Genomic DNA, 12,913 nt, shown 5'->3' with positions numbered 1-12,913 from the left:
AAAAAAAAAAAAAAAAAAAAACCAAAACAAAAAAAGAATAATATTCCCGGGGAACATAAGACTGATGGCAAACTCCTCACCACAGCCCTCGCGACAACACGGACCTGGAGGATCACCCACCTGCCTGTTTCAGCAGCACCCCAGCAGGCACTCCAGGGCTGATCCAGTTTCTCCCCGCAATGGCACCCACTCAAAAACCAGCTCCACCAGCTCCTCGTTCAGGCTGGGAAACGGGGGGTCAAATCCTGACCCAGAGAACCACCGCTGGGAGTTTGCGTCTGCCCATGCAGAGTCATGCCGCAGCTGGGGCGCTCGAGGGCGCTCTCTGGGTACTTTATATATATATATATATATATATATATGTATATCTCTATGTATATCTCTCTGTCCATAGCTGAGGCCACCCCATGCCACCCCCCCGCTATAGCAGCCCCCCACGACTCAGTGCGTGGTGGAGCTCAGGCTCCTGCTGAACCTGTTTGCGGCACCGACCGGGATCTCGCAAAATGCTTCTGCCACTATTTCCAGCTCCGGCCTTCATGATTCTGGGCTTTCAGCAGCATTTCTGTATAGGAACCACGCTTTCTTAAAAAAATAAAATAAATAAAATAAGAGACAGAAAGCAGTTTCCAGCTCTCCTTTGTCTCTCGGGTACTGAAAATGAGCAGGGTCCGGCTCAGGGTGGTGTTCTGGGGAGTGATGGGAGAGGAACTACTTCTAGATTCAAGTTGTAAAAACTCTCCCGTAGTGGGAAAAACCCACCCTCGTGGAAGCCCCAGCCCCTTTAGCTGAGGGTATTTTGCAAGCCCTGGTAACCAAAAGCCTTTTCAACGCACCAGTGGCATTCGAGGCGTCCCTCTGCTGCCCGCCATCAAGATACAGTTTTATTTTAATAGCCCGGCAGCTCAAACTCCGGCCCAAATTACATTTGTAATTTAAATGCAAATGAGGATTTAGTGGAAACGCAATGGAAAGGGGTGTTGGAGTCTGTAACTCCGCTCTTGTTTAATGAGACTTTGGATTTTAAAGTATTTATCGCTTCTGCCGTATCAATTTGTGAAGTGTTTTATGAGTTCCCAAAGAATGGGGAAAGCATAAAAAGCGCCGGGTGGATGCAAAAACCAGATTTCCAGCTTTGGGGGTGGGTTCTAGCAGGGGCATTGCTGCTCCAGCACCACTCCAAAGCTGCTTCCCAGACCCTTCTCCATCACCCAGCGCCCTCAGAAAATGAATCCAGGCACCGACTCCAGCAATTTCACAGCCCAGTTAAACCAGCATCCAGCCCAGTGAATAATGCAGCAGCGTGTGCCAGCACATGGGAGCTGCCACGCACCTACACGCTATTTCCAGGGACCGTCTTTGCAGTCTAATAACACATTTGCTACTGGAGAAAATGTGGTGGGTTTTTTTTTTTTTTTTTTTCAATTAATCCACCAAATAATGAACCTAATGTAACAGGCTTTATTCTTACACGTGTGATTAATTACGAAGCCGCCTGTTTCTTTGTCTGCACCGAAGGTTTAGGCTGACTTCCTAATTGCATTATTATGCATATGGAAATGAGTAAATCCGGCTTTCCTGGCGAGGATGCGGGCGATATCTCCCACCACCCTTGCTCTGGAGCAGCCCGGGGTGGATTCAGGCTCTCAGCCCTGAAGAGACCCTTCTTGACTTGCAATTCATCATTTAAAAAGAAAAAAAAAACCCACCACTACGAATAATTACTCAGACTTTTTTTTTTTTCCCCCCTTCCTTTCATAGTTACAATTTCTGCTCAACCTGTGCTGTTTTTTTTCCCCAGTGCAAGCGGAACTGGGAGGAACATGCAGCACCCAGGGACTGGCCATGGGGGGGCTGGTTGGTGGCCCAGGGGACCACTGGGGCTCCTCCACGCAGGGAAGGAGCCGGACTCCTGTTCCCCAGCTCCAGAGGGATGTTCCGGGCTGGGAGAGAAGTTTTCCCTACTTTTGACCCGTTAAAGGAGATGAACCAGGACTTCAGCAGTTTTGGGAGGGGGCAGAGCTCGCCACACATCACTATTTGAACCCAATTCCCGTCCCCTGGAGACCCAACACGCTCCTCTATCAGGAGCCACACCAGACCATTGCACACCCCAGTTGTACTGGGATATACTGGCCAGGTTCCTGACCTTAATGCCAGGACTCAGGGAGGCGAGACCGCCCGGTGCAATGACCAAACTCTCTCCTTCCCTTGCAGCCCCATCATTAAAGACCCTCAGGACCCGACCGGCTGCAGCAGCCTGTTTAATTAGCGGCTCCCAGGGAAAACCACCCGGCCCTGCCACCAGGCAACTTGGCAATAATTAAAGCTCATTTCCTCTTTGAGGCAGGAAAAGGAGGACAAGAAATCAATTCAGTATCCCCCAAACCCTCTCGAAGACGCAATTTTCTCCCAGCAGATCTTGCATCAGCATTGCATAGGTAGATTTTTATTTTTTTTTCGTCTAAAAAACATGTTAAAACCCAAGAAAACGAAAACCCCACCCATTGTTCAAACAACACACAAGGTGCTTTTATTCCAGAGACAAAAGAGTCTCACAACACCAGAGCTCATCTTCCAGGATGCTAAAAGCCCCAAATCCCACGTTCCCATCTTTTGTCTGTAAATTAAAAGCACTTCGAATAGCAACAGATGGTGACCGGGAGCGCGGGATCGGAGCTGCGGGGACCCGCCGGCAGCGGCAGAAGGTCCGGCTGTGCCAGCGGTGGAAAACCTCTGCCGTGCACCGAGGTCAGACCCTGGCACAGCCAGAGGTCCCCCCCGAACCCCATCACAGGACCCAAATTCATCCGCCTCAGCCCCCAAAACACCACCGCCTCCCTCTGCCGGCACAAAACCTCATTAATGAGACGTTTCCCTTTTCTCAATTAAGCTGTTTTCCTTCACCCACTCTCTCCCCTCTGCGCGGGGGCTCATCCTTCCCCCAATTTCCAGCAACTTCCCATTGAAGTGTCACTCTGGCTCCCAAGACAACGTCAGCTGATTCATCAGCTCCGAATATTTTAAACTCTATTGTTCTCCCCAGCCCTTTTTTCCCCTCTTTCTTGAAAATACCAACGGGGTCCCTAGTCACGAGGGAATGTTTCCCCCTTGCCAGTAGCAGGACCAGCTCCTCGAGGACGGGTGGATGGAAACGATTCCATCCCATTTGGGAACGATCAGGGTTTTGTCCCCAGCTGCAGATGGAGGAGGGCAGGATCTGGCCCTGTGGGGACCATGCAGGATGGTGCCACCAGCCAGGAGCTGCTTGTGCTGCAAGATATTGCCCAAACCTGGGGGACAGATGCAAAAATCTGCCCATGCTAAGGGGATGCAGAGTTACTGGAAGCACTGGGATAGGGATTCCTGGGAGGCTGGGCAGGACCAGCATGAGCCATCCCCTCCATAAGGGTGTCCCTGCCCCAGAGTGGGTGTGACCCAGAAGGGACGAACCAGCCCTTGGCCAAGATGCTGGGCAGGTGTTTCCTCTCAGTTTATCAGCCGTGCTCAGGAAGCGGAGCCCAGCCACTGTGAGAGGCCGAGGCGATAGGGGATGACTGAGCAAGAGGCTTTTGGCAGCCAAGGAAAGAAGGAAAATCCCGCTTGGCAAAAGGGAGGAAGAATCCTCTCCATCCTCCCAGCCTTCTGCTGTGTGCCCGGAGGTGCTGCACCCCTGTGGGGACATCCTGGTCCAGAGGGACAGGAGCTTCTTGGTTCAACCAGAGCAACCGGGCCAAGTTCTCTGGGGAAAACCCTCCCCAGGTACTAGCTTGGCCCCTTGCACCGGCTTTTCTTGGTTCAGTTGTGCATCATGGAACTCTTCCCTGTCCAACGGTGGGACTGGGAAGGAGGAATCGGGAAGAGCTACCCCAAGCTGATGAGGAGAAAGCAGCTGGGAGCGGAGCTGCACCCACCGGGGACGCCAACCCCAGGGAGTGGCAGCCAGAGGGGTGACGAGGAGGGGACAGCCAAACCCCAGCCAGCCCCAGGTTGCTGCTGACAGGGCGGTCGCCAGGATGTGGTGCCTTGACCAGGCTGGTTGGGTCCCTCGGGTCTGTGCATCCCCTTCCCCTCCGTGCTGCCAGCAATGCCTCGGGTGTGTGTGTGGGTGTGTGTGTGTGTGTGTGTGTGTGTGTGTCCAGCCCTTACCAGGGTGAGTTTTGCCCTTCCCAAAACCGTTTTCCACAGAGTTTTGAACAGCACATCACCTCCAACTTCTTTGGGAGACATTCACACCACCCAGAAAATGCATCAAAACCCACATCTCAAACTCCCCAAACCCCAAGCCCGGTTTAACTGACAATTTAACCCATTTGCTTCCATCCTCAACCCCAACCCGGATGGGGACAGAGCCACCTCCTTCCGTCCAGGCACCAGGAGCCCCGCAGAGTGAGGGGCTGTTCCTTCCATCCCCGTGGCTTGACAGCATCGCTCCAACGCTGGAGAAGTCCATCTCCTTTTTTTATGTCTCTCTGCCTTTTGTAACTATAAATAGGGCAGTGAGGTTCAAAGCAAAGGGCAGGAAGATGGATGAAAAGCAGCTGCCAGAGCAGGGCTTTGCAGAGCCTAGCACAGCCCTCTGCATCACGGAGGAGGCGATGGGCTTGGAAAAAGGGTGGCAAAGCAACTCAGACTGGGGTGGGTTATTTCCCTGGAAGGGATATAAAAATACCAGTGCTGCTTTTTGAAAACTAGGCATTACCGTTGAGCTCATCGTTGGGAATCAGGCCCAAGACAAGGAGGAATTTCCCCATTAGGTGTCCAGCATCAGCAGGTCACATTTGATGGAGGAGCATCAAATGGAGGGTGATGGTCCCCAGGGAGCAGCATCAGCCACGATATTAGTGAACGTTCGCCCACCCACAGCTTGAGGCTTATTAAGGAACCTTCTGCCTCTCAAAATAATTAAGAATAAACAGACACCGGGGGTCCGGTCACACCAGGGTGTGGAAATTTGCTGTCAGTGCCAGTTTCTGTCCAGAGCAGACACGTGTCCAGCTCAGCTCCGAGTGCCCAGCCCGGGGCAGGGACGTGCCGGGACACCTTCCATCCGTGGCCGTGGGCTCAGCTGTGCCTCGGGAGACACAAATTTGCCAGGAATAGGGGTCCCACGGCGACAGCGGGGGTCCCATGGGGACCATCCCTTTTCCCTGCCCCACTCCTCCCAGTCCCGAGGTCCCTCTGTCCCCTGCTCCTGCTGCCATCCCGCGGCCACGTCCCACAACTGCAGTGTGCACCCATGTACACACGCCTGGAGCCACAGCAGCACCCAAGGGTGGCCCCGCACCCCTACAAAGCAGGCACCCATCTCGCCCCGTCCCCAAGCACCGTGGCCACAGAGAACTGGTCCCACACCACGGTCTAGGGGTGGCAGGAGGCCGAGGTGTCCTCGGTCCATCCCCATCTTCCCGTCATGAGGCTCCGTCAGCCCTGGGCTCCCCTCCCCAGGGCCAGCACCGCGGCTCCCATGGCAGCTAGGGGACAGGAACGGGTCAGGATTGATGGAGGGAGGTGGCAGGAGGGGACCCGAGCAGCCCTTTCTGGCCCCACCACCCTGAAACAGGATCCCAGAGCAGGCCCGTGCCCATGGAGGGAGGGCTGCCCACCCCTCCAAACCACAGGAAACACCGGGGTTTATCAAAACTCAGTTTATTCCAAACGTTAAAAGATTACATTTTTTCCCCTCTCTTCCTCAATCAACCAAAATACTTTACATTTTCTTTTAAAAAAATTTAATCTATTCTGAGCCATTGTACAAGTCCCAGCACCCCGCCCTGCACACACACACCCCCTTCCCTCTATTGCTGTAACTTAACATATAAAATTGAACCTTCACAGACCCCCCTTCTCAGTCCAGGCACCCAGAAGGCAGCACGGGAAGAGAAAATGGGGCAGGCCGGGCACGGGGAGCCAGAGCAGTTGGACCAAGACCGGAGACACTGAGGGAGTCCCACTGTTTCGAGCGATTTGATGCATAGCTGGGTATTGGTTGTCTTCTCAGTGAGGCCCTAACAGCAAATGAAGCTCCTTCCTCAACAAATGAAAGAGGAAAAAATTCAAATAACAAAGTCCCCACCCGTGGGATGGATTTTGTTGGGTTTCCAAAGGCAACAGGAAAGAACAAGAGTGGCTGGGACTGCAAAAAGCAACGCTGGAAGCAGCTGCTCCGGACAGGAGGGTGGGGGAACCTGCTCCCGGTGCCGCTGCCTGGAGGATTTTGGCTCAGATCTGTAAGTGGTGACGGGTGGGAGGCCGGAGCCCTGTTCCAGCAGCCACAGCTCTGTGTGTGGCACAGGCCGGGCATCGTCCAGCAGCGTTCCCCTGCACAGGCTCCCAGCCATAAGTGCTGGGGGTGAGAGGAGAGAGCTCCCCCAGAAGGAGCCCAGAGGGGTTTGGTTGGTGGCAGCAGAGAAATCCAAGCCCAATTAAGAGTAAAACAAGAGCAAACCTTGGTAATTTACCAAGAGGTAAAAGATGTTTAGGTTCAGGGGATGGAGCAGTGCCCAGAGATGGGGAACACAGGGACCTCAGAAAGACTTTTGCATCATGAACAAGGCCCTCAGCTTTGCCGGGCCAGAAAAAATCAAAAATAATCAAAGAAGAAGTGGAAAACCCATCCAGCCACGGTACTGAGATCAGTCTAGGACCAAGCCAACCCGGGGGAGCTAATAGAGCACCAGGCACCACGGGAAGACAGACACACACTTGCAGGGAGAAAAAAAACCACCAGTGTCCCTGAAGAGTCCTGCTCCAGCCACATCCATGCCACCGGGGCCTGGCTCCGGGAGCCTCCTGCCCTCCCCACTGCTGTCGGTAGGAGACCAGAGCTGGAGACCGGTCACCCGCCACGGGTGGAAGGTGGGGGGGGGGTGTGCGGGGGTCCTGTGATCCCGCTGGGCTCGGCTACGCGGTGTCGCTTCATCAGCTCTGCTCCTTGTCCCTGACCAGCAGCGCCGTGTGCTGCCCGCCGCTGGACACGGCCAGGACCGTGCGGTTTTCCAGTTGCTTCCCCGTCATCTCCACGGGGCTCCAGACGTCATCCTCTTCCCCTGTGCCCAGCTGGTAGTTGGTGCCCATGCCCCAGGCAAACGCTCGTCCTGCAATGGAGGTGATGTGGGGTTTGAGGCAAAAAAATGACTGTGGGGTGGGGAGGGGACGCAGCAGCCAAACCCGAGGGGACTTCACACCCAGCAGTGGGGGGGGGGAGCAATGGGGGCCAGAGAGCCAGGCAGGGGAGTGAGGAACCACACATGGAAACTCAGAGGTGTTTCACCACACAGCCACAGCAGCGTTTGAGCCCCAGGGAGCAAACCAAACCCATTCATAGAATCCCAGAATCATCCGGGTCGGAAAAGCCCCTGAAGCTCCTCCAGCCCAACCATGACCCTGACCCTGACCGTTCCCAACTCCCCCAGATCCCTCAGCGCTGGCTCAGCCCGACTCTTCAACCCCTCCAGGGATCCCGGAGACTCCCCCCCTGCCCTGGGCAGCCCATTCCAACGCCCAACAGCCCCTTCTGCACAGAAATCCTTCCTCAGAGCCATCCTGACCCTGCCCTGGGCAGCTTGAGGCCATTCCCTCGGGGCCTGGTGCTGGCTCCTTGGCTCCAGAGACTCATCCCCCCTCTCTGCACCCTCCTGGCAGGGAGTTGCAGAGGGCCAGTAGGTCTCCCCTCAGCCTCCAGACTGAACCCCCCCAGTTCCCTCAGCCGCTTCTCATTGTCCCACCACAAACCCTCCTTCCCGCAGCACCAGAGCACAGAGGTCTCACAGCAGCAGAGTTCAGGGTGTCAGGGTCACCGGGAGGCCAACAACCCTCTCCTGATCAACACCCTGTTACAAACCTCGCTGCCAAAGGCCCACAAAAATATTTGAGCAGCTGCTGCCCAGCTGCCTCCGGGCTGGGTGGTTGATCAGTGCCAGGACCTGGCTCCAGTCCCGGATGGACAAGGGGTGGGGAGGGGACACGGCAGCGTTCCTGCCCCCGGCACTCACCGTCACTGCTGACGGCGTAGCCGACCGACGCGCCGCACGCGACAGAAGAGATGTTGGGCAGCTCCGGGATGACTGTGGGTGTGCTCTTCTCCTCCGCCCCTGCCCCGAGGCCCAGCCGGCCGTACTCTGCCCTGCCCAGGCTGTAGGCTTTACCTGGAGCACAAGAAGATGCACAGGAGGTGACTCAAGGAGGGCAGAAGCCCACAGAAGGACCCTCTTGCCCTGGTCTGGCTCCTAGGGGAGCATCACTTCTCCCTACCACAGCCTAGATCCCAAAAAAGGAGGAGCAGGGTGAGACAGAGACCATTGAGCTCCCCAAAATCAAGACAGTGGGTGGGTGCCTGCACAGACCGAGCCTGCAAGAGCAGAGTTCACAAGTAACGCCAAGTTCCTGTCATCCTCCTTGACCTTTGCTGAAAATTCACTCCACTCTTGCTGCCTTGAACACTGAGGATTTGTAGGGCTCCAGCACGTCACCCCAACACCTCCCCAGTCATGACAAGGGCCACAGGGGTCTCCCGCATCCCCCTTTGTGCAACCCCCAGCCTGCCCATCACGCTCACCCTCTGAGTCGACGCACACGGTGTGGTGCTGCCCGCCAGAGAACCCGACCCAGGACTTGGTGGAGTTCTTGAAGCACGTCAGGTTCTGTGGGGAGAAGCAGGGCTCGGTGCCCTGGGTCCCTGCGGGGTGGGACACATAAACCCAGGCAGGTCAGGTCCGTAGGCACGGGCAGCCCAGGCCAGGCAACGGCACCGAGCCGTCCCCGCTGCGGCTCAACCCACCAGAGACTAACACAGCCCCCCCAAAATCAAATTTCTGCTCAAACCCACCAGCTGCAGGGACTGGGATCTAAACCCAGAGCTATATAGGGTGAATCCCCACCCCAATTTCTAGCTCTGGTGTGTCTGGTGGGTGCTTGGTGTTCAGGATCTGGGGAACCCAGCAGCAACCACTCCCCCAGCCCAGGGAGGACTCTGCAGCCAGACCAAAGCAGGAGATCGGGAGGGACGTGAAGCGAAGCTCACCCAGCTGGTGGTAGTTGGAGAGGCCGAATCCATAGATGTGTCCCTCCTGTGTGACAGCAAAAGTGAAGTAAGCCCCACAAAAGGCGTCCTGGAAGCGCATTTTGCCTCTGTTGCCTTTGCCTCTGACAGGGACACGCTGGGGAACCAGCAGGCGCTCTGGGAGCAGGAGACAAGGTGTCACGCAAGGATTAATGATTTACACCCTTTTCCTCCCCCCTTAGATCCAGCTCACTGAATTCAAGGAACCGGTTTACACATGAGCCCTTAAGAAGTAGGGGGAAAAAAGTCTGGGTCTCTTTGTTCCTCTGCAAAGCACAGAGCTGGGGCCAAAGGATGCAGCACCGCGCGCCTCCGAGCACCAGAGCAACTCACGCAGCCCCTTCCTTCCTCCTCGGTTGGCAAAAAGCGCCGGCACTCTCCCCAGCTGGCCCTGCTCGCCACAGCCACACGTGAAGAGGTCACCGTCCATCGTCAGCATCACTAAGTGGTCGTTCCCTGGGAGGAGATGAGGGAGAGGAGGGAAGCAGGGAGTCATGTGCTAGGAACCCAGCAAGACCCAGGGGCTGAGATCCTACATCTATTAATTACTTAATTACTCGATCGTGTCCAGAGAAGGGCAACGGATCTGGGGCGGGGTCTGGAGCACAGGTCTGCTGGGGAGCGGCTGAGGGAACTGGGGGGGTTCAGTCTGGAGGCTGAGGGGAGACCTACTGGCCCTCTGCAACTCCCTGCCAGGAGGGTGCAGAGAGGGGGGATGAGTCTCTGGAGCCAAGGAGCCAGCACCAGGCCCCGAGGGAATGGCCTCAAGCTGCCCAGGGCAGGGTCAGGCTGGCTCTGAGGAAGGATTTCTGTGCAGAAGGGGCTGTTGGGCGTTGGAATGGGCTGCCCAGGGCAGGGGGGGAGTCCCCGGGATCCCTGGAGGGGTTGAAGAGTCGGGCTGAGCCAGCGCTGAGGGATCTGGTGGAGTTGGGAACGGTCAGGGTGAGGTTCGTGGTTGGACTGGAGGAGCTTCAAGGGCTTTTCCAACCCGGATGAGTCTGGGATTCTATGTAAATCTCTCCAGCTTTCTAGAATTCAGTGGGGTTTACTGCACTGAATACCATGACACCAGCTTCTGGCACAACTTAAAACCCCAGGACCTCCCTCTTTCTGATCTGGTTCCCCAGCTGAAACTTCAAAGAAGTTGCTCTGGGAATGTTTAGGGGCACAGCCCCTGCCCCAAGCTCACCCTGGACAAGTTCCCTGGGTGCTCTGCTCAGCTTCTCTAAGTCTAGAAGCAGGCGAGTGCTCTGACCCCGTGGGGTCACAGTCAGGGCACTCTCGTAAGGCATTTTCCATTGGATTGGGTAAAATATTAACAATACCGTTGGTGCAAGGAGAAACACAAGGTCTGTTCTCTCAGGAGCTAGAGGAGAGCAAGCACACCCTTGTACCTGGCTCAAAGCAGCCAAGAGGGAGGACAAGGACCTTATGGACCTTCACCTTCTCCCGAGGGTTGCAACAGCCCCGGGCACCAGCCTGACCCACGTGCACCCCGGGACCAGGCTCACCTGAGACAATTTTAACAACGGGTGCGCTGAGCTGGAGCAGCACAGGGACAGAGCTCGTCTTCATGGGCTCCAGCAAGCCAATCACCCCGTTGTTATCCTGCGTGGGGAGACAAGATGTGGGGACATGAGTGGCAGAAGCAGCAACCACCAGCAGAGCTTCCAGCATCCGAGAACCCAGCGTACCCGGAAAGAGCCCCAGACAAAAACCCTGCCGTCGTCTGTCAACGCAGCTGTGTGACTGTCCCCCGCAGAGACCTGCACCACCTTTTCCTGAAGCTCCACCAGCCCTGGCGTGGTCTCCGACCCTTCTGCCGAGGTGTCGCGCCCGAGGGCACCTTCATCGTTGCAGCCAAAGGTGTAGATCTGTAGGGAGAGAGAGCAGGCTGGTCAGGAGGGCACCCGGAGGGGCAACAGGTTGAGTGTGAAGCCAGGGGACAGGGACCCACAAGGCTGAATTATCCCTTTGATGACCTAGAAGTGTGTGGGCCATGGCACGGAGACCACGCTCATGCCCAGATCTAGAGTCAGCTCCACGCCTGGGCAGAGCAGGGTCTAATTCAGCCCCTCAGCTCCAGGACACATCCCAGAGCTTGAGAAGTGCAGCTCAGCCTCTCCACACCCCCCTGGGTGCTGCCCCCTCCTCGCCGCACTCACTTTTCCTGTCTGGCTGAGGCACACCGTGTGCATCCCTCCAGCTTCCACCTGCACCATCATCTCTGGCAGTGGCACCAGGGCTGGCTTCTTCCTCTCCATCACGTCCTCCCCCAGGCCCAGCTGGCCGACATCTCCCTGCCCCAGAGTGAGCACCAGGCCAGGCTGCGTGTGGTGGGACGGGTGGCAGACTGCAGGGCAGAAAGAAGACAGATTTGACAGTGGGATCGAGCACCCTCAGCACGTTTGCTGACACCACCGAGCTGTGTGGTGTGGTCACCCGCTGGAGGGAAGGGATGTCATCCCGAGGGGCTGGACAGGCTTGGAGGTGGGATGTGCCAACCTCATGGAGTTCAGCAAGGCCAAGGGCAAGGTCCTGCCCATGGGTCGGGGCAATCCCCAGCACAGACACAGGCTGGGTGCTGAGTGGACTGAGAGCAGCCCCAAGGAGAAGGACCTGGGGGTGTTGGTGGGTGGAAAACTGCCTGTGAGGCAGCACCGTGCGCTGGCAGCCCAGAAAGCCAACGGTGTGCTGGGCTGCACCCAGAGCAGGGTGGGCAGCAGGGCCAGGGGGGGATTCTCCCCCTCTGCTCCGCTCTCAGGAGACCCCCCTGCAGTGCTGGGTCCAGCTCTGGGGCACCAACAGCAGAAGGACACGGACCTGCTGGAGCGGGGCCAGAGGAGGCCACGGAGATGCTGGAGGGGCTGGAGCCCCTCCTGTGAGGACAGGCTGAGAGAGTTGGGGGTTCAGCTGGAGAAGAGAAGGCTCCGGGGAGACCTTAGAGCGGCCTCCCAGGGCTGAAAGGGGCTGCAGGAAAGGGGGGAGGGACTCAGGGGTGTAGGGACAGGATGAGGGGTAACAGATTTAAACTGACAGAGGGCAGATTTAGATTAGACACAAGGCAGAAATTCTTCCCTGTGAGGGAGGTGAGGACCTGGCACAGGCTGCCCAGAGAAGCTGTGGCTGCCCTCTCCCTGGAAGGGTTCAAGTCCAGGTTGGACGGGGCTTTGGGCAACCTGGGCTAGTGGAAGGTGGCCCTGCCCGGGGCAGGGGGGGTGGAACTAGATGATTTTTAAGGTCCCTTCCAACCCAAACCTGTCTGTGATTCTACACACCGTATAGAACACACTGGGGGAACAACCCTTCCATTAAAGCAGGTCACTGGGAATGGGGAGGGAAAACTCCCAGGGGGTTTTTCTCACCTTTAATTCTCTTCCTTCCAGAAGACTCTTCCTCTGACACCGGGCTCCTCTTTGCAGTGCGTTTCCCTGGCATAGCGCCTCGGACCTAAACACCAGAGCCACCGCTGGGGTCACCCATGCCAGCTGTTCGGGGTTTCCCCCTCCCACCCCGCTTTAAAAATCACCTCGGATCACCTGAGGGACCGATGACTGAATTCAGATTTGAGCACCGATCTCGGCTCCCGCTTTGGGGGAATCCCGTGGGGCTTTTTTTCTCGCGTGCTTTATCCACGGTCCCCATTCTCACGTGGGCATGAACCCCACCACCCTTCACGTCAAGGCAGCCCGGGGAATGACACCGGGGATGGCTCCAGCCCCTGCTTGTCGACCCCCCCAGCTGAGGCCGCTCCCCACGCAGGAACACGGCCCCGGGGAGGGGGGGGAGGCCGCAGCAAGGAGCACCCCGCTCCCCAACACCGCATGTCCCACCCCCCCGCCCCAGCGGGGC

General features: G+C 57.0%; 1 protein-coding gene across 1 annotated transcript; it reads right to left on the bottom strand.

Annotated features, from left to right (window-relative positions):
- Nucleotides 1–5,633: 5,633 nt before the first annotated feature.
- Nucleotides 5,634–12,715, bottom strand: RCC1 (regulator of chromosome condensation 1). Its single transcript, XM_026863452.1, has 9 exons — nt 12,427–12,715; nt 11,227–11,414; nt 10,756–10,935; nt 10,573–10,669; nt 9,395–9,517; nt 9,023–9,178; nt 8,558–8,677; nt 7,995–8,147; nt 5,634–7,097 (listed from the first exon to the last, which is right to left on the bottom strand). Exons 1-9 carry the CDS (start codon nt 12,497–12,499, stop codon nt 6,922–6,924), a joined length of 1,266 nt encoding a protein of 421 aa, XP_026719253.1. The 5' UTR covers nt 12,500–12,715; the 3' UTR covers nt 5,634–6,921.
- Nucleotides 12,716–12,913: the final 198 nt, after the last annotated feature.

This window comes from Athene cunicularia, assembly GCF_003259725.1.
Source record: "Athene cunicularia isolate RWA chromosome 23 unlocalized genomic scaffold, athCun1 chr23_part2, whole genome shotgun sequence".
Classification (NCBI taxonomy): domain Eukaryota; kingdom Metazoa; phylum Chordata; class Aves; order Strigiformes; family Strigidae; genus Athene; species Athene cunicularia.
The sequence above is the reverse complement of the archived record's forward strand: the minus strand, read 5'-3'. Positions and strand labels throughout refer to the sequence as shown.

Bases quoted from the DNA above. Each gene is read 5' to 3' on its own strand.
- RCC1 (XM_026863452.1), bottom strand. From the start codon at position 12,499: ATGCCAGGGAAACGCACTGCAAAGAGGAGCCCGGTGTCAGAGGAAGAG. The intron at 9,179-9,394 runs GTGAGTTGCTCT...TCCTGCTCCCAG, and splicing joins AGGAGGAAGGAAGGGGCTGC to AGCGCCTGCTGGTTCCCCAG. The intron at 8,678-9,022 runs GTGAGCTTCGCT...CCCACCCCGCAG, and splicing joins CTCCAACTACCACCAGCTGG to GGACCCAGGGCACCGAGCCC.